Source organism: Motacilla alba, chromosome 6 (genome assembly GCF_015832195.1).
Source record: "Motacilla alba alba isolate MOTALB_02 chromosome 6, Motacilla_alba_V1.0_pri, whole genome shotgun sequence".
Classification (NCBI taxonomy): Eukaryota; Metazoa; Chordata; class Aves; order Passeriformes; family Motacillidae; genus Motacilla; species Motacilla alba.
The window spans coordinates 27,446,217-27,470,452 of record NC_052021.1 but is presented as its reverse complement, the minus strand read 5'-3'; the positions used below and the strand labels follow the sequence as shown (position 1 = coordinate 27,470,452).

At 42.1% G+C, this 24,236-nt stretch overlaps 1 protein-coding gene across 39 annotated transcripts in view; it reads right to left on the bottom strand.

The window, feature by feature from the left end:
• Nucleotides 1-205: 205 nt before the first annotated feature.
• The window catches only part of TCF7L2 (transcription factor 7 like 2), a 173,387-nt gene continuing 149,356 nt past the window's right edge, over nt 206-24,236 (bottom strand). For 6 of the 39 annotated variants that reach the window (XM_038141193.1, XM_038141202.1, XM_038141191.1 and 3 more), the window contains 9 exons: nt 22,377-22,463; nt 18,204-18,260; nt 16,428-16,553; nt 15,530-15,689; nt 14,718-14,825; nt 9,913-9,961; nt 9,311-9,361; nt 8,083-8,155; nt 206-2,486 (listed from right to left, as the gene is read on the bottom strand). In XM_038141193.1, the coding sequence (XP_037997121.1) occupies nt 2,057-2,486; nt 8,083-8,155; nt 9,311-9,361; nt 9,913-9,961; nt 14,718-14,825; nt 15,530-15,689; nt 16,428-16,553; nt 18,204-18,260; nt 22,377-22,463 (1,141 nt within the window). In that variant the 3' untranslated portion in view covers nt 206-2,056. Of the gene's footprint in view, nt 2,487-6,530; nt 6,557-7,411; nt 7,486-8,082; nt 8,156-9,310; nt 9,362-9,908; nt 9,962-14,717; nt 14,826-15,529; nt 15,690-16,427; nt 16,569-18,203; nt 18,261-22,376; nt 22,464-24,236 lie in introns of those variants that run through there. The other 33 variants (XM_038141207.1, XM_038141208.1, XM_038141198.1 and 30 more) reach the window with 25 other exon arrangements.

The following is a 24,236-nucleotide window of genomic DNA, read 5'->3' as shown; positions in this document are numbered from 1 at the left end:
TGCACTGAGCAGGGAGAGGGCCAGTGCAAATGCAAATCCTTTGGGTTCCTTGGGATCCCAAAGGCAACGGGATTTCTCACTACTAGAGCTGGCTGCAATTTACCACAATTTTCACACTTTTTTTCCCGAGGAATTTTTCCAGTCGGCCTGCAAATCTTTCCAGCCAGATAAAATGCAGTCAATGCATAAATGAGTTGACAAGTCATTCTCTGCACATACTAAGTTGCTTTTATTAATCCAGAACTGCATGCTACAGATACTGTACAGCATGAACATTTATTCATTACAAAAAATGGCTTCCAAACCATTAAAAATGAAAATCGGAATAAGAGCATAAAACGGAACAGTAACATCACAACTGTTAGGAAACATTCAAAGTATTCACAAAAAATGTTATAGTTAGCATCTTAATAAACCAGAGAAAAATCTGAGACAGTTTTACAATCGCTTCATGTCAACTACAATGGCACTGAATGAACAGATGAACAATTTTTCAGCTTTATACAGCGTTTTTTGCAACATCAACATGCCTAGGTTTTTTTTTTTTGTTTTAAGTTTGCTACCTACCTGTATGTAGTAAGTGTACATAAAAGTGGCAGTCTGATTTTCCTTTTATGAATAATCTAATATACAGAATTTGGCCCTTAAGGGTTTATACCTCTTCATTTTAAATGCTTTCCGGACAATCTGCTACCAAACACGTCTGTTATAGGTGACATTAAAACTACATACATATCTACCTATGTAACATCACAGCAAAACAGGATGAACAAAAAAATTACAGCATTAAAAAAAATAATAAAGTTGTCGGGAGAAAGTTAAAAGTCACTGAGAATTTTGGCACATAAAAATTTTGCACACAGCCTACAGTCCTAATGTCGCAGGGGATTCAGCTGCAGTTCTGAACGGGAGACACTTGGACCTTGCTATTTTTCAAACAGCATTGCTAAAAATTCCCTTGCTAAATTTTCAAGTCTTTTCGAGTGTAATGGCTTTTAAAGCAATTTTATTCTTTACACTATTGATCCTTGAAAAAATGCATCTGCGAATGTCCATTTGGTGGCAACCGTATTTCATATAGCAAAAAAAAAAAAAAAAAAAAAAAAAAAAAAATCATGAAAACAAATCAAAAACAAAATCCCGGAAAAAATATATATATACACATTTATATATAAACTTAAAAACCTTGTACAAATGAGTTGTTATATATAAGATGCTTACACTAAAGGAAAAAAAAAACCCTTTATACAATGTTTCAAGGAAAAAATAAAAGAAGAAAAAACATTTAAAAAGGGACAACATACAGATACAACAAGCAATTTCTAAAGCAATAAATACTACTGGTCCAATAGCGTTGTGATACTTTTAATTGTTGAGTAGCGTCCCCTCCCCCAAAAAGAACAACACCATGGAACAAGGTATATTAACACATTTTTTTAACCCTTTGTTTCTGTACATTTAAACAATAACAAGTAACATCACAATAAAGGTTGTTTCACACAAGGAAGAAAAAAAAAAGAAGTAGTAGCGGCACCGCATTCGTTGTGCCCTTAAAGGTTTAAAAACCAGATGTAAAATGATTGGTTCGCAAGCTCGTATTTAATACAAATAATAAAGAACCAATGCCTCTGGCAAGGGCTGCTTCAAAATTGCTTCTTTTTTTTTTTTAATTTTTAAAATCAGTCTTTAAAACTAAGCTATTGGAACTACATAACAATTATGTATATATATATATTTTTTAAACGCTACAAAGACTTTAAACAGCTGTTGATAAAAATTTTGGCAGAATCATGAGGCTTTTCTCATCTACATATTTAAAAAGGAGAAATTGAAATAAGAATGGGTCAAATATTGACCAATGAACTCGATAAAACATCAACTAATGTAGCCACATGGCACAAATTAAAAATGAAACCGAGAAACGACGACAAACAGTGGACGACAACAACGAGAAGAAAAAAAAAATAAGGAAAAGGAAAAAAAAAACCCAAAACCCCAAATACCAACAGAATTCAATCCCCCCGAAAGGAAACCGAAAGGGCTAACGAGGCTAAAGCTATTCTAAGGACTTCGTTACAAGGGAGAGCGGCTGGGGCTGTGTCCCCGCCAGCGAGCTGTGGGAATGCAAGGAGGACGTCGAGGGCTGTGCGAGGGATGCGGCGGCGGCCGGCGGGAGGGCGGCCGGCGGGTGGTCCAGGGCCCCGTTGGGGCAGCTGGCGGCGGGCAGGGCGCCGGGCTTGCTCGCGGCGCTCTCAGCGAGCACGAGCGAGGATGGCGGCGGCATCATCACCAGGTGCGCCAGCGGGTCGGGCTTCAATGAGAGCGAGAGGGGTTGCGTTTGTTCAGTCTGTGGTTTCGAGTCTCTGGAGGGGGAGGCGAGCATGGCGGGGGAGGACGGAGGAGAGTCTAGTAAGCTTCCATCTGAAGAGGGTGGGCTGACGCAGCTGCCTTCACCTTGTATGTAGCGAACGCACTTTTTTTTTCTCCTAGAAACAGGGAGAGAGTTATCCATGAATAAAGAGCAGAGACGCTAATGGAGACAGTCATCTACAGCAAAGAGCCATCAGTCAGCTACTCTGGGCTCTGCATGGGTGGCATCCTGGCCCCACGTGCCATCCTGGGGGTCTGGCAGGGTGTCCTCGGCACCAAACCCACTCGGGAACCTCCCCTCAGCTAACAGATTTGGAAAGGATTCACCAATTAATTGTCTCTTCATCCCCCTCCTCTTCAGGCTGCCTCCTTTCCTTATTTTCATAATCAGAAAACCAGATAAATGGGTTTTGGAGCCCACTGTTCTAATCTACAAACTTGCCTACATGGGAAAAAAATATTAAAAAGTAATTTAATCCTCCTAAAATAAAAACCCTGGATAGCTGATGGTATCTCAAGATGTCCCATAACACTGTCCAACTCAATGGGGCTATAGCTACACCTGCATCACCTGTGGTCTCATACGATGCCCTGGCCTTGGGAGGCAAGAACAGCTGCAAACTACTGCTCATTGCTTTTTCCTCTGTTAAGAACCACACCAAATCCAGAAATGTCAGTCAGACAGAAGGGATACACAACAGAGAGAACGAGAGAGAGGGGAAATAAAAACAAAACGAACAAACAAAGCGAACAGAAGAAAAAAACAGGAAAAGAACAGGAAAAACAGAGTATGATCCAAAATAACAAGAATAACTGGTTGTATGGCCTGCAGGTTGTGGCTTTAAATCGACTCAGTTTTACTTTTTGTTTTAGGGGAGAGTGGTAGATTTGGGAAGCTGCTTGTCTGTGTTTTGGGGATTTTCCTCTGAGAGGCCATCCATGTAACTCCAGAGTGGGATCCAATTTCAGCAGGTGAAGAGCACGACGACAGGTACAAAGGTGAGGAACAACATGGATCTTAATTTCACACCAGGGCATATGAGAGTCTCACAAGAGCCGCTCATCTTCAAATAAATAAGTGACCCGACAGAGATCTTTTCTCCTCCCTCTGTCCACTGGATAATGTAAAGGAGCAATGAAAACAGATGACAGTTTCACACCATCTCTCTTGCCGAGTATGTGCAAGACAATTCTAGCAGTAGGACAGAAATAATGAGGCAAACAACCACAGCATCTGGCAGAATGATGTCCAGTGGCCACCTTGACCCTAAGCATGCTGGCTCTTCAGCCTCCACAGTCACAATTCCCATGGGAAGTGCTGTCACACAGCCCAAGGCACAGGACAAAGCCTGTCTAGAGCAGCACTGCCACAAGAACTTTGGATGCTCAGCTAAGCTTGCACAAAGCCACCAACGTGAAGGAGGAGGTTGCTCTCCCTCTCCAGTGGATACATCACCCCAGCTCTGCAACTCCATCAGAGGGAGTGCCTGAGCGGCACAGCAGCTGAGCGTCACCAGGGGACATTCCCCACTCCAGGAGGTGTCTCAGTTCCCCTGCTGGTCACCAGTGTTCTCCCCTAGGTATGGCATTTGACTAGGTTAAACCAAGCTCCACCCTCGAGGCAATGAGGTGCTTCTCATTTGCAAAAGAGACCAGACTACCTTGATCCTGGAGTTAAAACTATCATCTCCCATAGCCAGGAAGGGAACAACAAAACCAGTACCCCATCTTCCACCAGCTTCAGTGAGGGATCAGTGCTGTGACATCCCTTTCTCCAGAGACTCAGGTCTGCTCTCAGATTCTGCTCCATGTGCCACATGGCAAGGTAAGGGGTTAGGGCTGTTAGAGTTTTAACCACGTTAGCCTGCAGATCAATACATGCTAAAAACTAAAGACAACCATGCAACTGAAATGTTAAAAAGAAAGAAAGAAAGATAGAAGACAGCAAGTGAAGGCTGTAAACCATGCTTTATTAGAGCAACGTTAAAAGACAGAAAAAAATTAATTTGGTGGGCTCAAAACAGACCTTGTTAATTCTTCTACCATCAACAAACAACACTGGAGATCTCTAGCTCTTGGCTAAGGACAGTTCTGCTGTTCTCTCCCCCCTCTCCTCTCTCACTACTTCCTACTTCAGCTGTGCAGCACTACCAGGGCCACAGTTCCTGTTTGGACCTTCTGTACAGCTCCAGTGGCAAAGCAGGACAGTTAAGCTCCACAAAGCTCACCAAAACTACTTGTGTGGAAAGATGGGTTGTTACAATCTGGAGACTGCAGGACTTCCTCTTCATCCCCAAATTAAAATCATTTGCAAGCTGAGACCCAAGCTCTGCCTGCCTCATTGAAGGGGGCCCAAAAGTCCTTTAACTGGACTGCTTTGAACCTACAGGGCAGTGAATTATTTAACTGGAGGCAGTTTGAATCTAGTATGCCAGCATTTCAAATTTATTTTTTTAATATTACTCAAGTTCTGTGTCCTGAAAGAAAGAGCTCCCATGGCAAAGCGCCTTTAAACCAGGTTTACCTGGCTTTCTGACGCTGCAGAATTAACAACCTTTAAAAAAAACAAACCAGTGCTCTGCTACCTGAAGTAATTTTCCTCTGACTAGGATTAAGGGACCATATTGCTTCTTTTGCTAAACTCTTCAATAGTGTGGCCACTCATAGTCTGAAAATAATATTTACTTAAATCATGATGGCTTAAGGGGGGAGATATTTCCACAATCTGTGACAATCATACCATGGTCACCTGTGGTCATGTACCTGTCAGGGTTAAGTGGGACTAAAGGTCCAGAAGGCAAACCCTCAAAGCATACAAGCCTAATTTTAGCAGACATGAAGACCACCAGGCAGTTCTGGTGAGAGGGGATAAGCAAAAATCTAAGGAACTACTTGTGCCTCAGTTTTGCTCTCCAAAAGGCTGGAACAAAATACTACATATTGCCCCCTCAGAAGCACTAATGAGGATTATTCACTTGTGCATTGCTCTGAAAGTGTTAACTTGCTACATCAGTAGAGCAAACATCAACAGACCTGAGCCCACTTTTGTTGCTCTTGAAACTAGCCCTGGAACAGCACCAAGAAACCTGTAATGCTGCAATTGGCATGAGTGAAAGCCACAGAAGAGTGCAAGGGTTTATTCAGTTGCTGTGGGCAAAGATGTCTCAGTTTTCACCACAGTAGCAAACTGCACATCTTTAGTACCTACCTAAGGTGTGCTAGAAAATGCTACCATGCTAGCAAATGCAATGTTATAACGGTTAGGACCAGACCTGGGAGAGAAATGCTCTAATACCTAGGGGTAAAATGCCTCCATGCATTAAAAAAAAACAAACCAAAACCAAAACAAGAAACCAAAACAAAACAAAAAGAAAAGCAGCTGACTCTGAATCGGTAAGTCCAGAACTATCAGCTGTACCACTAAAGTTGTCCCTGATAAAGACTTCTGACCAAAATCTTGTATAAGTTAAGAGAGGGTTTATGCTTCACATGTAAGTTAAGCAATGTACAGACCAAATAAAAAGTCTCCTTGCTGATAAAATGTAGTTTTAAAAGTATGTTGCTTACTTAAGCAGCCAGGAAAAGATAAAGCAACACAAACATGATGTGCCCCCAGTTCTGGTACTTGGCATGCAGAGCCTGACATGCTTCACATACTCTATCTCTAGACTACACAAATATCTGCTGATAGTGTGCAGCAAAGTAACCACAGAACAGAGCCTAACTAAACACAGCACTGCAGTCCTCTGCTAGCATGAGACTCAAGCCTCCTGACACAGTGAAGTAGCTACTCAGTTCTTCTGGACTGAACCCTTCTCCCTTCAAGCACTAAACTGCTGCTTTTCCAGCTTGCTTAACACATGTCCTGGTACTGATACCTAAACCCCAACACCCCATAATACCATGCCTCAAATGGGACAACACACAACCTGCAGAAGGCATTTCTGGTGCCTCCTCTGGTACACTGACACACACCACCACCCTCAATCCGAGTTTCCTGGACACTAAGCACAGACAAGACTGCGTGCATACACAAAATACAATGGACGTCTGAGCTACATTCTAGATGAGATGGAGCACATGGGGCTGGCATGAGTAAGAGGGGAAAATGTGGGAGAGGAATCACTACACACAGAGTGTGGTTTGGGTTGAAATACCTACCATCATAATATTCCAAATTCAAAGACTGCTTGTATCAGAATAAAGAAACAACAAATTTAACCAAATGCGATCATATAAGGAAAAAGGAATGAGAAAAGAACTACTCGGTATCCCTCCACCAAGAAAGAAGTACGTACTGAGTTACACATGGAATTAAACTCCAGTAGAACATGGGCTGCCGGAATTTGGGCTCTCTGATGTCTTTCATCTCCTTTTAATGCTGGAAACTGTGCTACTAAAGTTGTAATTAGTTTTGTCTAGAGCTCAGATGTTTACAGCTCACTTGTTGGGATAAAATTTAAGAAAAAATATATTTATGGGATTAGGAAAAAATATTTCAGATAATTTAAAAAAAATTGTATCTACATAAACCTTACAGAGGCATAGTAGCCAACAGGTAGCTGGTTTAATTTTTCAGATGATACCAAAAGAATGAATACAATATAAGCTGTAAACACTGGCTTTTACATCTCTAATAATGAGAAAAACACTAATACTGCAGATACCAGAACCTTTTTAAAAAGCCTCTGCAGGCAGGGGACATAGACCCAAATGAAAGACAAAATACAAATGTCCAGCTAAACATTAATTTTGCTGACAATCTGGAAAAAAAAAAAAAGCCAAAAAATTGCCAGCTTTAAGGACTTTGAGTTTTCTTGTTCCCAGTTCTACCACCAGGGAGAGGTTATTGGTAAAGAAAGAGAGAAAATGGCATTAAATTAGCAAGAAATTCCAAAGATCAGAGATTATTAGCAATTGATGCTGTGGGAGAGAGAAAGGTGGGGAGTGGGGAAAAAAGATTAAAAAAATAAAATCACACAAATGCACTAAGAGGACAGATTGCTTTTATTTCCCCAAAGGCCTAATGGGTAGTTTTATACCTGCATGGTTTGCACCATAAACTCTGTCGGTCAAGCCCGAACAATGCCCGACACTTCTTTGGAGTATTTGCATCTGTTAGCATAAGGTAAACACAAAAAATACAACACAATGGTGGATAGAGCTCATTTGGTCTGCGTCATCTCAGCTACAGCTACGTTCAGCTTTCAATCACCTCCGTTTTATTTGGTAATCTCCCCTCGTACCAAGGGCAGGAAGGAAAACAGGACTTTCTCAATGAGCCAAAGGAAAACCAAAAAAAAAAATCTCCGACACAGCCACGAGCCTGTGTGGTGTGGGTACCGCACTCAGTGCCGCGTTATCAAGGGCTTTGGGAGCTGTCCTTGGGTGGAGGCTTGGAAGGCAGGAGCGTGGTTGAGCCACGGATCAGATGGGCTTAAGGTTGATGCTGTTTTACAGTGGGTTTTTGGCTAGCAGCAGCAAAGAGGAAGGAAAAAAAAAAAACCAAAACCAACCAACCAACAAAGGAAAAAATAAAAAAAAAGCAAAACCCTTTCGGAGAGATGATTACTGATGGCAGTGTCCCACTCCCTTGTGTCTTCTAGATCACAACACAGAGCTACAAAGCAACAAGGCAGGAAAAAAAAGGGGAAAGTACCAAATAAACCAGCTGCAAATCAGCCATAGCGAGTCTGGGAAAACTATACACACCTGCAGGGGCCGCACCAGTTATTCTGTTGATCAAGGCCAAAGCGCGCTCGGCATTTCTTAGGAGCGCTCAGGTCTGAATGAGTTCAAGAAAAGCGAGCAGAAAAGGGAGAGAGGAAAAAAAGAAAAGGGGAGAGGGGAGAGTGAGAGAGAGAGAGGAAGAGAGAAAGGGGGAGAAAAAAGAGAAAGGTAAAAATAAGGAAAAAATAAAAATAAAAAAGGGAATAAAAATCAATGTCCTTGTTATTAACTGCAAATATTGACTTTTGATTTAAAAGTTAAAAAAAGTGATAATTACATTTTTATTCAACTCTTGAGATTAGCTGTTGCAATTAAAGCTGCAGTATCCCTTTATAAAGGACTGTTTCTTTCCCTTTTAAGAGAGCAGGTAGAGGAAAGTCTTTGTGGTTGGTCTAGCAGGATGTTTCAGGCAAGATTGATTTGGGCTGGGGTTTCTTTTTTCTTTTTTTTTTTTTTAAGAGGAGGGGAAAAAGGAAGAAAAGAAGCTGAGTATGGAAGTTAGATCCTGAACATGCTTTTTTCTTCAACTCAGATACGAAATAAGAGAAAAAAAAAAAGAAAGGAAAAATAAAAAAGAAATTATATCTCCTGGGATAATGCAGCTTTTGGAATAACATTCAATTTACTTGTTTTCATTAATTTGTATTTAAAAGAATGGATAAGAATAAGCAGATTGCGGAATGAGTATGTTAGTATCAGCCAGAAAATAAAATGTAAAGCATGGCAAGGTGCTGAGTTAGTACAGCTGGTGAATTGCAATGAATAGGCTTAAGCAGAAAGGAAAAAAAAAAGATCCGAAACTAAAATAATAATAAAAAAATGTGTATACATGCTAATGTGAGAAGACTTAGTGGGAGCCATGAAAAATGCCATTAGATTAAGGAGGTTCATTACTGACTTGCTTCCATTCTTTATCAGTCTCTTTAAAGAAATACTGCATATTCAATTTGCACAGTTAGTACAACTCTTGCGTTATTTTTACTGTATTACTGTTTTAATAGCAATTGTTACAAAAACAAAAAACAAAATTAAAAAATACTATCAAACATAATAGATATAAAGATATATAGATAATAAATACTATCAAAACGTGTGGATGGTATTTTTTTCTTAATGTCATAAGTGTTTAATGTTAAAATCTATAATGGCAGGAAAAAAATTAAAAAGCAGTTTATAAACTATTTTAAATGACTCAAAATGACGTTAGCACCTGTAATCGGAGGAAGTGAAAGGCAAGGATTTAGGAAACATTCGCTGTGTTCTGAAAAAAAAGAACAAATTATACAAAGGCTTCAAAAAAACTAAGTTAGGGCTTCTTCAAGATCGACTATGAGATTGCCTATGCAGTATTTCTAATTTCCTATATAGAATGGCAAACCTCCTTAATTTAAGATGGGTGCGATTTACCACTGTAAGGCATGCATCAGGACATCCAGGGACAGCCCACATCACCAGCGCACGCACACGGACACGCACACACGCGCGCGCAGGAAGCGGACGAGTGGATAAACCATGGCACAGGCATTACAGCTACGGCTCTGCGGTTACAGGCTCGGCAACTACGCGGACAAACTGGGCTAGTGCCGCCCGAGGAGGCTCTGACATGCAATGGCTGGGTTACTAGTTTTAGAAGGGCGGTAACGCGTGAATTATTGGAGTGCATTTTTTTTAAAAAAAAAAAAAGCTGTCTAGCATAGGGACTGGCTCCCCTGAGGCCAGGAGACCTGTGCCCACCTCCCCCGTACCTACAAGGGTCACACCAGGACTGCCACACTTCCACTAAGCAAGAGGTTTAGACTTGTCTTTACTTACCATTGGTCTCTCCTGGCTGCTTATCCCTTTTCCTCTTCTTCTTCTTTCCCTGCAGAAAACATACACAAATGAGAAGGATTAGAATTAAGCCCCAAAGTGTCCTTGCAAAGAGGCACAGGGTAATGGAGCTGCAGCTGGAGCAGGAAGCTCCCGGGGAGGGACACCAAAGTGTGACACTGGCTCACCCCCCATGCAGGGAACTTTGGGGGGCTCCTAGGAGATGCTGCACCTCGTGACTGACTCTGCCTCCCTACCCTGTGACTTTTCAGACAGCCTCACTTCTGCCCACCCAATGCTAGCACCCACCAAGGCCATGGGCAGCTGGGGTGGGGGCAGAAGGACTTGCAAGATGCTGCTTTTGAGCTAAGATCATAATGAAGCCAAAATCATCTCACATATGTATGCTCCTGCATGCAGAAGTTTCAAGAATCATTTGTGGTCATGTATTGGTGGGGCAGGGAGGGGAAGGAGAGGGAGAATAGAGAGGAGAGAGTGAGGTCAGACTGAGCCCCTGGAGTTCCTCAGCACCAAACCCCAAGCATTCAAGCAGACAAGGAAGCCCACAGTAACTAGTGAATCCTAACCTGCAGCTTTATAGTTCCACTGACAACCTAGAAAGCAATGCCAGGACAAGAAAAAAAAAATCCAGACATAGCAAAGATCCTTCCCACATTTTGCTCTATCACAAGGAAATGACCAGTAATATTTTGCTAAACTCTATCCCCTTCCCAAATGCTGTACCACAAGATGATGAAATTTGTTACAGTTTTTGACTGGAGGGAAAAAAGCCTGTTCTGTTTCCCTCCAACAGTGTGGGAGAAGACAACTGGGAGCCCAGCTTCTCTGGAAAAACAGTAATTGCTTTCCAATATAAAAAATATGAAGTAATAAGCATAGCTCAAAAGAGAAAACTATTTTTCCAAGAAAACTCTTTTAACACTGAGGTACAGGGTTTGCAGACTAGTACAACAAAGCCAGTGTAGGCAACAGAGTAATTTCATTTTCACAGCTCTCCAAATGTTTGAAGCAACAACTTTTGGACCAGCAATGTCAGCTGTGAACAGCACAAGAATTCCTGGCTTTTGAAGACATGGTACCAAGCGCAGCTGGTGAGAAGACCTCAGAGCAGCAGTCCCTTGTGGTCAAGGGGCAACAACCTATCTTGGAAGAAGGAATCTCACAGAGCTTTTGAAGGGTTGGATGTATCTGGGAAAGCCAAGAGGTTCTCCCACACAGTGGACATCTTTCTCAGCAGATGGACTCCAGATACACAGTTAAGATGGGCTTCAGCACGGCACATCCACATTTGGGATGCTCCCTGTGATAGATTTCCTGGAATGTATTAGTAAAAAATCCCCCCAACATGAATGTAGGACATTGATCCGTCTTGTCCTGTTTTTCCTCCACAAAGCTGGCCTTGTGGCACGGGGTTTCTGCACACATTCCCCCTAGCTTGCTCAGGGTTGTAAACTGCCATGCTGTTGTCCAGGCTGTTCCAGGTTTATGAGATCCTTCTGGAGATGGAAAAAGCAGTGTGAACTGTCCACCTCAAAGGAACTTAAATCAACATTGCACATAATCCTGCAGCCTTGATGCTGATGACAAATAATCTCTGACACCTCTGAGGTAATTTTTTGAGATATGGAAGTTGTCAGTTTCTAAAGCAGCCATCTGTCTAGCATGACAGGCAGATAAGGCAGACAAGCATTGCTCCTAAAGCTCCCTGAGAACAGAATAGGGAAAAGCATGGTGTCTTGAAATCCATGTATCACATAAAGATGCAAGAGGCTCAGACTCTGCTCCATCTATATTGACCTAGATTGACAGTAACTCTGTGAAAATCAGTGAATTTTTTTCCAGCTTTTAACAGTGTAACCAAAACCAGACAATTGCCTCAAGATCATTAGCCTGACTTTTATTTAATCTCAAGGAGGCCACTGCCATAATTAACAGACTGCATCTGTGGCAAATTTGCTTAATTTTTGCAGTACATTTGGGAATTCAAGGGCTATTTCAATTTGAGACCTTATAACTTCTTCACTCAAGGGCCAGCCAGGACAAAGGTCAGGAGTCACCTGCATTTCACAAGCTCTTCAAGCCAGGTATTAAAGTACTGTAATGCCTTTCAGAAGCAATCTGTTAAAAACAGCTGATCTACAGGAATGTCAGCCAGGGACCAGGAATTTCTCATTCTTTTTCAACACAAGCTTTTAAAACTCTTCCCAACAAAGAATGGACAGATGTCACATCTACTTCTTTACACCCTTTTTAAAGCATCAGGGAGAAGAATAATCTGGTTTGCTTGTTCAGTTTCTGGGCTACAAGAGGATATTAGACTGTGTAGCTAAATTAATATATGGACTTAATGAAAGAACTGTGGCAGCAGTTTTTCAAGTGCTCTGCAGAAGACACCATTTTTTCTTTGCTTAAGATTATTCTCCCAAGACTTGAGCAGATTGTAACATTTTCTGTCGTCATACTATATTATGCTGCAAGTACATATGGATGTAAATACCTGCTAACAATTTTGGTAGCTCCCTCTCCGGAGCCAAATCAACATGGGTTTTGATAGGTCTGCAGAGTTCTTGGGTGCTAATTTTCTAGACAAGCAGTGGGTGAGGTGACTGGACCCTTACATACTTCTGAGTCCAGCACTCAGCACTGCTAAAGATCTCATATTACATCTCAGGAGGAGCCAATGTGCCTTGTGATACCAACAAGCCATGAGGCTGAAAGCTGCATTTCCTGAATGCACTGCTCCTGTCTCTGAAGACTTGGGCTATAGCTGGCCTTATCCTTGAGCCTGATGTGAGGTGCTTAACAATTTAACCACTTCAAGCAGCCCAAAGTCGCTCCCCTGCTAGATGTGTGAAAGGCTCAAGACCCTACAAACGGCTGAAGGAGGAGGGGCACTCAGGAGAGCTGTGAATGGACCAGGAGAGGAGACATAAATAAATCCTGCAGATGATGCAAAGGTACCACGCTCTCCTCAGGCAGGAAGGTTCCCCCTGAAGGTCACCTGGGGGTACAGCATCAAGCCGCTGGGAAAGCACCGGCTTTCTCATCCTGTCCTTTTTAGCTTGAGAAGAAAGGGTTTCTCAGTGTTCACACAGTGAGGACAAAAGTAAAAGGTCCTAAACACTGAGGCTTTGTACATGCCCATCTGTCGGTGGCACAGTCACTGTGCAGAATGAGCATTCCCGGAACCTCAGTCGAGCCTAGACTCCCTTTTGAACACCCAAGACGCCGATACTGCACAGTGCTGAGGAAGTACCTCGAGCCTATGGTCTGACAGCCTCAGGCCAGACTGTGCTGAAAAGGGAAGGAAAATGTGCTAAGCAGGAGCTGTGCCTCCTCAGGCTTAAAATGGTCTCCTCTGAGGAGCACAGAATCAAGAATATTCTGAACTGGAAGGACAATTGAGCATGCACAGGTATACCTGTAATGACCAAGGAGGGAGAGCTGAGCCCGGTGGAAAGAAAAGATGAGCAAGAAAACAGAAAAAATGTCCTTAAGTACATATTGCTAAATAAGTCAGCATGTGTATTCTCCACCACTGAAACAGCAGAAGAGTGTAAAGAGCTGCTTGCTGCTGCTTCTCCTGGCTTCACTGCAGACTCTGAACTAGCTTCCTCCCACCCATACATATAAAAATGCAGATTCACGGAGGCAAGTACTGTCATATACAGTGAAATAGAATATTTATGGTAAAACAGGAAATGCTTATGATAGGGATGGAAACTTCAACAAAACCATAAGGGGTAACTCTACTCAAAACTGGCATCAATCTTAGAGCTGTTGGTCCCCAAACCTGCAGGGAAGTGTGACTAGAAGCCAGAGAACAGGGTTTATTACAGAGTTAGAGACCTTGAGAGTTTTAGGTGATTTTTATTTAGCTTAAAAAAAAAAATCAAGATTCTGCTATAATCCTATTAAAAAGGGTTTAGAGCTCTCACCATTCCACAAATCTGTCAAGAATTTATGGGCTTAGGCTTGCAAACACTTATTACCATCTGCACTGCTTACCCTTCATGGAAGAAGCTATTTAGTACTAGGGGTTATAAAGCTGCCCTTATGCTTTTTAACAGACAAAAAATACTAGGACTTTTAGCTCAAAAACAGGCTTTCTGAAAAGTAGAGGGAGGAATAAATTTTAAAACAATCCATGAATTGATCATGAATTCCAATATAGTTTTTAAAAAATGAGGAGGGTAGGGGGGAAAAGAAAGGTAATATGGGCATGAAAAAGAAAACATAAACAAAATGCACAACTGAAGAGAGTGGAATAATTCATTTAACCCCACTTGAGAGTAAGACTTTCAAAAATATAATGCTTTTGGTTTTCCAGTCCTTCTCTGAAGCTAGGATAAGTCATTCTTCTACTCTTCACTACACTCTCACACAGATAAGCACAAGACACTAATTATTTATCTCTTTTGGTGGAGAGGAGCATACAAGGGGCATTTTAAGTTTTGTTTTAAAAAATGAAACTCAAAATGACCAGCAAACCAAACAGCATTTCCAGATGCTGGTAAAAGTGAAGGGAAGACTTGTTTCATAGAGCTTTACTGTTATCCTCAAATTCTAACCCCATACCAGTCCCAGCCAGGAAGCCTTTTCCAAGTGGGAATTACCCCCCAGTAGTTTCGGTATTGCCAAGGGAAGCGCCTGTTGTGGTTACCAAATTGGGGTCTTGAGACTTTCCATGCAGTGCTGGTGTGCAATGTGTGGTTGTAGTTCAGCAGGTCACACAGACATTTCTACAAGCTCTACCCTCAAAAGTTTCCAACTACATAGGAACCTACATAGTTATCCCGTGCAGACCAGCCCGGGTACAGCTGCATGTGAAGCTGTCGCTCCTTTCTTGCTAGTTCATAGTATTTCGCTTGCTCTTCTCTGGATAACGCGTGCCACTGGGGTGGAGAAAAGACAAAAAGACAAAATAAAAAGCACTAGTGGTTGGGGGCTTTTAAAGCATGTTAACAGCAAAGTGTGTTATTTATACATATAGATACAGTTAGAATTGATTTTCATAAAAAAGAGATAAAAACATATGATCTGGCATGCTGACATTCATATTTTATTTACAGCTCTAGATTATAACTGCAGTTAAATCAACTGAACCACAACTAATCATTTTCATGCACTCAACCCCTTTGTCTCCTGTTGAGAGAGGAGAATTAAGAAATCTAAACAAAAACAGACAGCAGGGGAGATGGTCCAGAAGCTGAACCACTTGTCCTGAGCCAGAACTCAGTTACAGCTTTGGAGATGTCTCCCCCACTGGCACAGGTGCTGATACTGGTACTGTACTCAAAGATTTTTCAATTCCCATTTACTTTTCTGCCTATGTTAGGCCAAAATAAAAATCTAAGATTTTTTCATCAAGCGGTCATGGAAATGATATTGAAATAACACTGCTATTAATTAACTCCCCCTATTCCCCATCAATGACCCCAATGGCAAGAAGCGCCTGCAAAAACTAAAAAACAAACCAAGGCCTTTGGTTTAGCAATTTCCCTATTCATTTTCACAATGGCAGAAAAACACAGGGATTCAGAAGGTATGAATCCTACCGAGTTTCAGGCCCTGCTTGTGCCTGTCCCTTGTTACCTACCCTTCGACCGAGGATTTGGTTGATGGCTGCACTCTCTTTCAATGTGCATTCTGCTACAACTTTTGCTCTCATTTCCTTCATATACAACATAAATGCATTAAGAGGTTTCTTTATGTGTGGCTTCTTTTTCTCTTCTTCTTTTTTGGAGTCCTGATGTTTTCTGAAGAGTAAAGATACAACAGACAGAGACCTCACAGTGAGAACCCCTTGTGCGTTTATTAAATTAATCCCCTCAATTTCTCTAGCATTAATCTCTAGGAAGAGGGCCTAAGGTTCTCTAGACCCCTCACCCCGACTGCTGTATGGCAACAGTCTTAAAAACATTATAAGAAAACCCACCTCATGTTTATGCAACATCACAAAGTAGCCTCTGAGCCCCTACAAGAATCTTGGAAGGACACGGGCTCCAGAAAAATGGGCTCACAGGGGGAGCTTGAGCATGGCAGTAGAGGAAATAATTACACCTCTTATCAATGGGCTCTTGTCAGTTCAAACCTAAACTTGATACCAGCTCTCTGAAGCTTTGAAGAAGCCATTTATGCTCAGTTTTTTTTCTCCTGTGGTGCGTCTGTTATCTCAAGGCTTCAAACTAGGCACTGAGTAATAGAGGAACTGGACAAGAAACTTGAATCTCAATCAAGAAAATTCTACTTCCTTGTTGAAACAGGTGAAATTAGTAACTACTTGCCTAAGTCATAGAATGACTCAAAGACTGCTACCACAGTCTGGACACACTTTGGCAGCTAAACCACATTCAAATCAATTATAACAGTAAAGAAAAACTGAAAAAAATATTTCACAGCAAAAACATCACAAACCCAAGCCTTTTTACAAGCCACATATGCACAGGGGATGCTTTGAGTATCCCAAAGAGAAGACAAGGGAAGCAACAACTTACGAGCTGTGGAGTGAGCCAACGTCGCTCTGGGAAGATTCCTGTTTGACTGTTGGTGTGACTATGGCCGGATGAGGAATTCCAGTTGTGTGTAAACTATGGTGTGGCGGGACCATGTGTGGAGGAAACCTAGAGGAGAGAAAGCTGTGTAAATTGTCAGAATAAAAATGAATGAATGGGGAGGGATGTGTACACACATTTAAAGAAAAAAAAAAACAACTGGCATATAACAAGCACATGACAGCTAGACAAAGCATATGAAAGCTGGCAGCATTAATTAGCAATAAATTAAACATAATGACTCTTCTAATGTCATTAAAGCCAATCTTCCCCTTCATTATCATTACTGACACGAGACATCATGATTTTTAACATTAACAAAAGGCGAATTCAACTGGATGAACTTGCATGAAGGTGGAATTTCAGCTACCTGAAACAAAATTCACCAGTCCATTTCTTTGCTGAGAAATTATGTGTGGCAGCCAAGGAATCAATTTTTATAGTTTTGAATCATGTTGTGAATTTAGGATGACATCTTTTATTCTATATTGACAGCAAAATAAAATATTAATGCCAACACATTCTAGATGCATTTTTGATAATACTTATAGACGCCTCATTAGCTACATTTTGTTGATGGAGCAAAAGAAAATATTTATTTGTGTCTAATAAATCTCTGAGCCACACTGCTTCAACAGAAGGTGGAAGATTGTGGAATTTTTGATCCATTTAAGTAACCTAGAAAGGCTTTAACAGTCTAGCCTTTCTAAAAAGAAATAAATGTTGTCAGCTTTATGGTTTATGGTAATATACATGGACAGATCCCGGTCCTGCAAGTGGATTCAGAGGGTTATGCAATCCTTCTGCATGAATCTAATTGCTGGGTCGGGATCACAGCACAAACATGGCACAATCATTCAGACTTTTTATATTTTATGAAATACAAAAGAAATTAACAAAATTCCCAATGAACAAAAATGAACAAAATTCTCAAAAGCAGGATTGACTTATATCATTGTTTCTCAACAGTCTCAGAAAGGTTTTGCAGTAAATTAAGAAAGCACAGCATGACTGAGTGCCTTCCCCCACTAAAGTCAACAGGTTTCCAAGGAATGGCTTCTAGCCTAAAATTATGTTTCAGAAGTAACTTTCCTCAAAATGCCAAAATTAAAGTGATCTGGCAAGGGTTCTTCTCACTGCAAATCCCCACTCTCATCCCAGATTTTGAACAATCTGATCCAAGTACAATAACCCAAGATTATGGAACACTCGGTGGGATAAATAATTATTTTTACCTATCATCAATATACAATGATTTTTTTTTTATTCAACAGGATTTAGAATGGGGTGATATACCACGGATATTGCTGTGTATAAGCATCAGAAATATAGTGGGGTTATCTTTTTCTCGCCCCTCTTATAAATTCCAATACCAAGCTTAACAATCCCATCCCCTGTGACTGCCTAGACATTCTCTACATTCACAAGATGACACAGAAGTACTTTCATGAACAAGAGCACTGTCCACTACAAGCTCTGAGGATCTTTTGTCTATCAGCTGGTAGTACTCAGGGTGATGAGACAGAACTATTTTGTCTTTGAAGGCAGTGGTGGGAAGAGCAAGGACTGACAGGGAGAATGTGAAATTGTTCAAGTTGTAGAGAATTGCAGTTCTTCATGAACAAAGGCACAGACAGAAGGGAGGCAGGAAGGTGGGATGGCAAGGGAAGAGGAGAATGAGCAGCAAAATGGTCATTCCTACTTCTGCTAAAGACTCACGGACACAAATCGCCAAGTGGGTTGTCCAAGTGCCTTCCCACTCTCTGACAAAAGTAGCTGGGAGAGAAGCACACATTTGAGGATATATTTTGGTTCATGGTAGGTCAGAACAGAAGACAATGTCGAGGCTGCAAAGAAGACTGGCATCCTTGTCCCAGTTCTGCCACAGAACTGCTCACCATCAGCAAGACACAAACCAGGCCTTTGTATTACTTTTTTCTGCTCTTTCTCTACTTCCATGTGTATGTATTTTGATTGGACATATCTAAAATTTGCTCACACAGCGCCTGGGACCTTCAGACAGGGTACAATGCAAATAAAAACTGGCAGTATGAGCTGGATTTTTTAGAAAAATAACTAACAAACATGATTGAAAATAAAAGCGGTGGTAAAAAACTGACCTTGCTGAACATAGTCTAAGCACAGTGATAAAAGGCTGAGGCACATCCTATCAAGTGACTGTCCTAGACAAGACCCAGTGTTTCAGAGAGGACTGTGCTGCTGGGGCTGGCTAGGCCAGAGACAAAGGGACAATGAAGGATGAAGATGGAGATGAAAAGCCTTCCTTCAGAGAGCAGGCAGGAAGAGCTCTGCTGGTCTGACATGAGGGCTCAGCATGAAGTGCAGTGGACATGTACCAGCAGGGAGAAAATCTAAGTGCAGAGCACAATACGCACACATTGTGTGAAAGCCTGAAGGATGGCAAAGCCTCCACTGACCTCAGCTGGGATATTTTACTCACTGGGCTCTAAACTCCGGAGACAGCAGCCTTCATCAACAGGCAGCTGCAGCTCAGTGGTTATTTTCAGGGTTGCAATTTCCATGAGGAAGTGCTGTGTTCATTACCAATGACCATTCACTTTTTCATACTGAATCTGTCAAATTCACAAGGCTGCCTATTGGACTTACACACCCCTTCCTATATTTAGGGCTATAAAAACATGCTCCAGAACCCAAAGTTGCTCTCACAATCCCATGGACTTCCATTGGTGGGATGAGGGTTCAGCCCAAGATCTGAGTGCCTGCTCATTTCCATGTAGACAGCCACTCACATGGCAATATGAGCAGAGGAAGGGTGTTAATTTTTAACTTCCTGGCTACACTCCAACTTCAGTAATTACATTCAGCAAAAGTGAATTTCCCCTGAAATTTCAATTACAGAAGGTATTTTCCACTGCCACCACTTAACTGCTGTGCAGTGTTTGTCTGGTGTAATTCTGCTAAATTATTTCCTGATTTCCTCTCACAGCAGTTGTTTTTTCATAGTGGGTCCACTGTTTGCCCATCACTCAGTTAGCCCTGTCTCATTTTACCTTAAAGGCATATTAGAGAGGGGTAATGAAGGATCAAGAGATCCTACAGGCATACTACAGGCATACAATGTGAGTGTGGCAAGGCTACAACCAACAACTAGGATCTGTAACTGGTTAAACACACTACCTTAACAGTCTAAACCATTTATGAGAAATCACTATTCGTCACCCATTAACCTTTTATAAACTATTCATAAGCGCACTTTAACTAATAAACAGTAATTTCTAAGCTTAGGGAACTAAAGGTTGGGAAGCACTATAGGCTCCAAAGATCTACACCATAATGCACACAAAGATGGGAACTACTTTTGAAGGCAGGCTCTGGAGAATTGCGGATGGAGGGGTGAGGTTTGAGATCTGTGCTGACTTCACTGTTGGGGCACAGCCAGCACAGCAAAGGCAAGGCTGGCAAGCAAGGACTTGCAGCAGGGCCTGCAGGGCAGTTGCCCAGGGCCAGCATATCTGGAGGCCAGCATGGGCACCACCAGGAATCTCCTGACCACACCAGACACCTGGACAAGGGCTGTCCCCCTGCTGAGCCCAGGCTGACACAGGAAAACATACATGAAACCACTTATGAGAGTACAGAGGGTGTTCCCATCAATAGGAAACCAGAGGAGAAGTTTCTGGGCTGAAACAAAGGGTAAACACCTTAAATCAATTCATCCCCCTGCGTGTGTGCCTGAGCACGTGTGCACGCACGGGCTTCTGTCAGAGACAAAAAGAAAGGCTCCCTGTGTATGTGCACACCCCTCACCTTCGCCTAAGACATTCACCAGATTTTTTTTTTTCTCTAGACAAGTATTCCATGAATTGCAATAAACACCCTAAAAATTCTAAGCAGCTCATTATACACCACTGTCTCCTTTTATGGCTCCAAGCCAGAATATAATGATGAGTCTTAACTTGTTAAGGACAACTAATTTTTTGTTCCTGGCTGTCTCAGGGGCTTCTCTCTTACTCACTCTCACTTTACTTCACTGTTGACATGTTTCTGTTAACTGGATGTCATCTGCCTGCCTTGATTTTATGCACAAGCAGTGGGATGCATTTTTCTGTGCAACAATTCTGCTTTGAGTTGCATTAGATTTGTCATTATTCTCTCATTTTCCCCTTGCACTTGTAACATTTCATCTATTCCTGCCTTATTTTTTGAGCCACGGTGCACCCACATTATGGTTTATACATGATCTTGCTCCCTTTGAAGCCGGCAGATTTCAGAGCCAGCCCTCGTCAGGAGAAGTGCCTGCTACCAATTTAGCAGGCTGAGGGCCCCGAGCTCCAACAACTCAATCTAAAGGGGGTCACAGGGTGGCACAAGCGAGTGTCAGCAAGTGCTGTTTAATTGCCAATCTAGGCTTCTCCATGGTGTTTAAAGTATAATGACCCATCACTTAATTCTGAGAAGTCCTGGCCCTGCTGCTGAATGGAATGAATATCAAAGGATGTGCTAGAACAGGGCAAGGAGCCTACATTTCCTATAACTGCCATAAGTATAATAGACCTCTACTTCTGTCGTCCCATTACCACAATAATGTATTTAATTTGCTGTGTACTCTTTTTAACTAGATACCTTTCATAAAGTCTATCTTGGGAATATAGCCCCCCCCTGCTTCCACATCTCCCCCCTCCCTCAAATGACTAGCCTCTCTAATAATAATTAAACTAAATCAAGCTCTACTTTGCCTCACACCATGCCTGCAAGTCCTTTATAGATATTAAAAAAGATTAAATAGGGGGAGGGAACCATTGTTTAAATTTGCAGCTCTCTCCCCAGCCTAGTATTTTTTTTCCCCTTCTGGGACTACACTTTGTTTTTTTAAAGTTGATATTCCAGCTGTCTATTTGCTGGGTCAGCATTTTAGTTTAAATTTTTAGGTTTTTGTTTACTTATCTAAAGCACACACCACAATGTTTTCCCACCCATTCATTCACGAGCCCTAGGTACAGATTTCCACTTCTCAATGAGGTGTGCTTCTCCCCAGCCCTCACCAGTCTTTTCCTCCTTAGATCATCTATGCACCAATGCTCACATATTAAACTGCAGAGATGGAGAGGAAGGGACAGAGCAGGGAAGAGACGTGGAACCTTGCTATGTAATGCATGCTAATTTAATTATGTGCCATCATCAAAATGGATTAGCTGTTTCAGCCCATCAGGAAAGTCTAAACTTCCACCGATTTAATTAACCAGGCTGAAAATCAGATGAACAGAAAATAAAACTATCATTAGGAGCAATTAGTGATTACTTAAACAAAGTGCTGCCAACCAGTTTGTAAATAAAACTAGCAGCCCCTGGAAAATTAGATGGAATTAATTGGAGGTAGGGAGGGGGAGAAATATATACTTCTAAAGCTTTTGAGGGTCAGGCAGGCCCTTTTATGTTGACTATTAGTGTTTGGAGCTTTGGGAGGGGAAAACACAGCACAATAACCTTCCTCCCAACTCAGCTGAAGAGCAGTCCTCCTCCCTCCTGAGCCTTCCCTCCCGCGCACACAGTGCTGCTCTGGCTGATGGCCATCGAGAAGGCAAAGGCTATCATGACTTCTCATCCCTGCTTTTTCAACATCACACTCTCCCAGCTCATTCATTTAGTTTCGCTTTTAAAGGCGGCTTCTCACTCCTCCACCTCTCCCTCTAAGACAAATTCTTCAGGCCCAATGACAGCATTAGGATACCACCTTCTCTTCCCATGGGAAGGTAGCCCTCGCCCTCCCCTCCACCCCACCAAAAAGCTAAGGATGGATGTTTAACTGAAGTGCTTTCAGGAATCTGCTGCCCAGATGAAATGCTCTCCTACAGAGAGGGGGAGGAGGAGCTACATTTGCTCTTGATTTAGGACCTCAGTATTTGAACTCACCTTGACATGGAAGCATTGACGGTCAGAGCTGTTGGGTAAGGGTGGCGGAAACCCCCTGTCGTGATTGGGTACACTGGCTGACCTTGCCTGGCAAAAAAGAAGGGAGAGAGAGAATGAGAGAAAGGAAAAAAGGGCTTAAAAAAAAAAAGGAACAACAAAAAACTTCTCTCTGCACAGTAAGCTTTATTCTCATTTGATCAGAACAAAAATCTTGGGGATTGTACAGCAAGGATCAAAGGAAAGAAACACAGAACAATTTGAATGCCATAAATCTGATAGGAATGGCTAATTAAATTTTATAACCTCTGCTTATGTCAATAGAGACCCTCTCCCCAAGCTGAAACTAGGTGTTTTGTTGTAATAATTAAAGGCGAAGTCTCGCTTGCTTTAATGGAGCCATCACACTAATTGAGGGCTACACATCCAAAGGAAAACAATAATGAATGTAAATTTATACCAAAATAAAGTACAGTGAATCAAAGGACTTCAGTTGCGCTTTGGGCCTCTTTCGGTATTTAGATCTCGGTGAGAAAACATTAAATTAACAGAGCTTAATTTGTAGCCTTTTGTCAGATTAACAAGTGTTGACAAGAGTTACCGGGGGAGAGTCCCCAAGAAGTATTGTGGGTAACCAATAGACAATCACACCTCATTACAATAATTAAAAAATACAGCAACATGCAAAACAGCATCCTCATGAAAGACACACAACTTTTTCTGATGGAGGTTTGTCTGTGCTGGCTAGCTCGTTTCATCTGTCCTTCAAATACATCATCTGACTGGGCAGGATGCTTTTGGAGTGGGTACTATGCCAGAAACATGCAGGCCAGTGGAGGGTAGATGGGTTGGGAAGTTGATGGTGAAGTGCAAGTGGCAAGGAGAGGGGAAATTAAAAACTCGGTTTACTTCTGTGAAGTTTGCCATGCTACTGTCCTAGAGCAAAAGCCAATGTGATGGTGTCAGCCCTCAACAAAAATCACTGGGAGAAGCTGTAAGAGCTGTGGGTAGGCAAGCACACCATAGTGTCGACTTGTTCTGAAGCAGCAGGGATGGCAGAGCTGTCCAGAGACAGAGGTGGCCATTAGCACCTGTCTGGTGAAACTGGCCACACGTGGCATCATTCACATGCTTTGGCAGCCATGGCATAAGGTGCAAGGAGGACAAACCTGTGTCTGCACGATACAGTCACCCACATTAGCAATAGGATATAGGCCAGGGACAGTGAAGAGTTTGCTCCCTGCGCTCTTGTGTCTTTCATGTCACTGACTTTTGTCACTAGCTGAGTGTATTTGTTTGAAACCTTGAGGCTGTTGCTGTGCAAACTTGAGCTAAGGAGCTCACATGCAGTCTACAATTGTTCAGGGTGTCCTTTGGAAAAGGTAAATCACCACAAATGAGGAGGAATTTCAGATTTCAGGGAGCAAAGCTTTGGGTTTTTCTTCTGCTCATGATGTGCTCTTCTGGAGAAGCAACATTCAGCAGAGAGGTGATGGACATGCTTCACCCTCAGGGTGGGGGAACCTCTACCCAAAATAGCTGCATGACCACCCACAAGCAAGGGCAGCCTGCAAAATGGCCAGAAGCTCCACCCCTCCTGCATCAACACTTTTGTGCTTGAGAAAGATCTCCAAGGCCTCTGATGCCACCACCTCTCCTTGCCCAGTACCTGGGGATATGCAGGGATATGACCTCCTGCCCTGCCCTGCTCTCCTGTGGGCTGTCAACTCCAGTTCCTCATGGAGAAACTTGTGGAGAGGTATTTTACCACAGCTGGAGAAACAACCTCAAGAAAGAGCAAACTATTTTGAACTTTGGGCAATTCATTTCTATAAAAAATATGATCACCCCAAAATAGAGGAG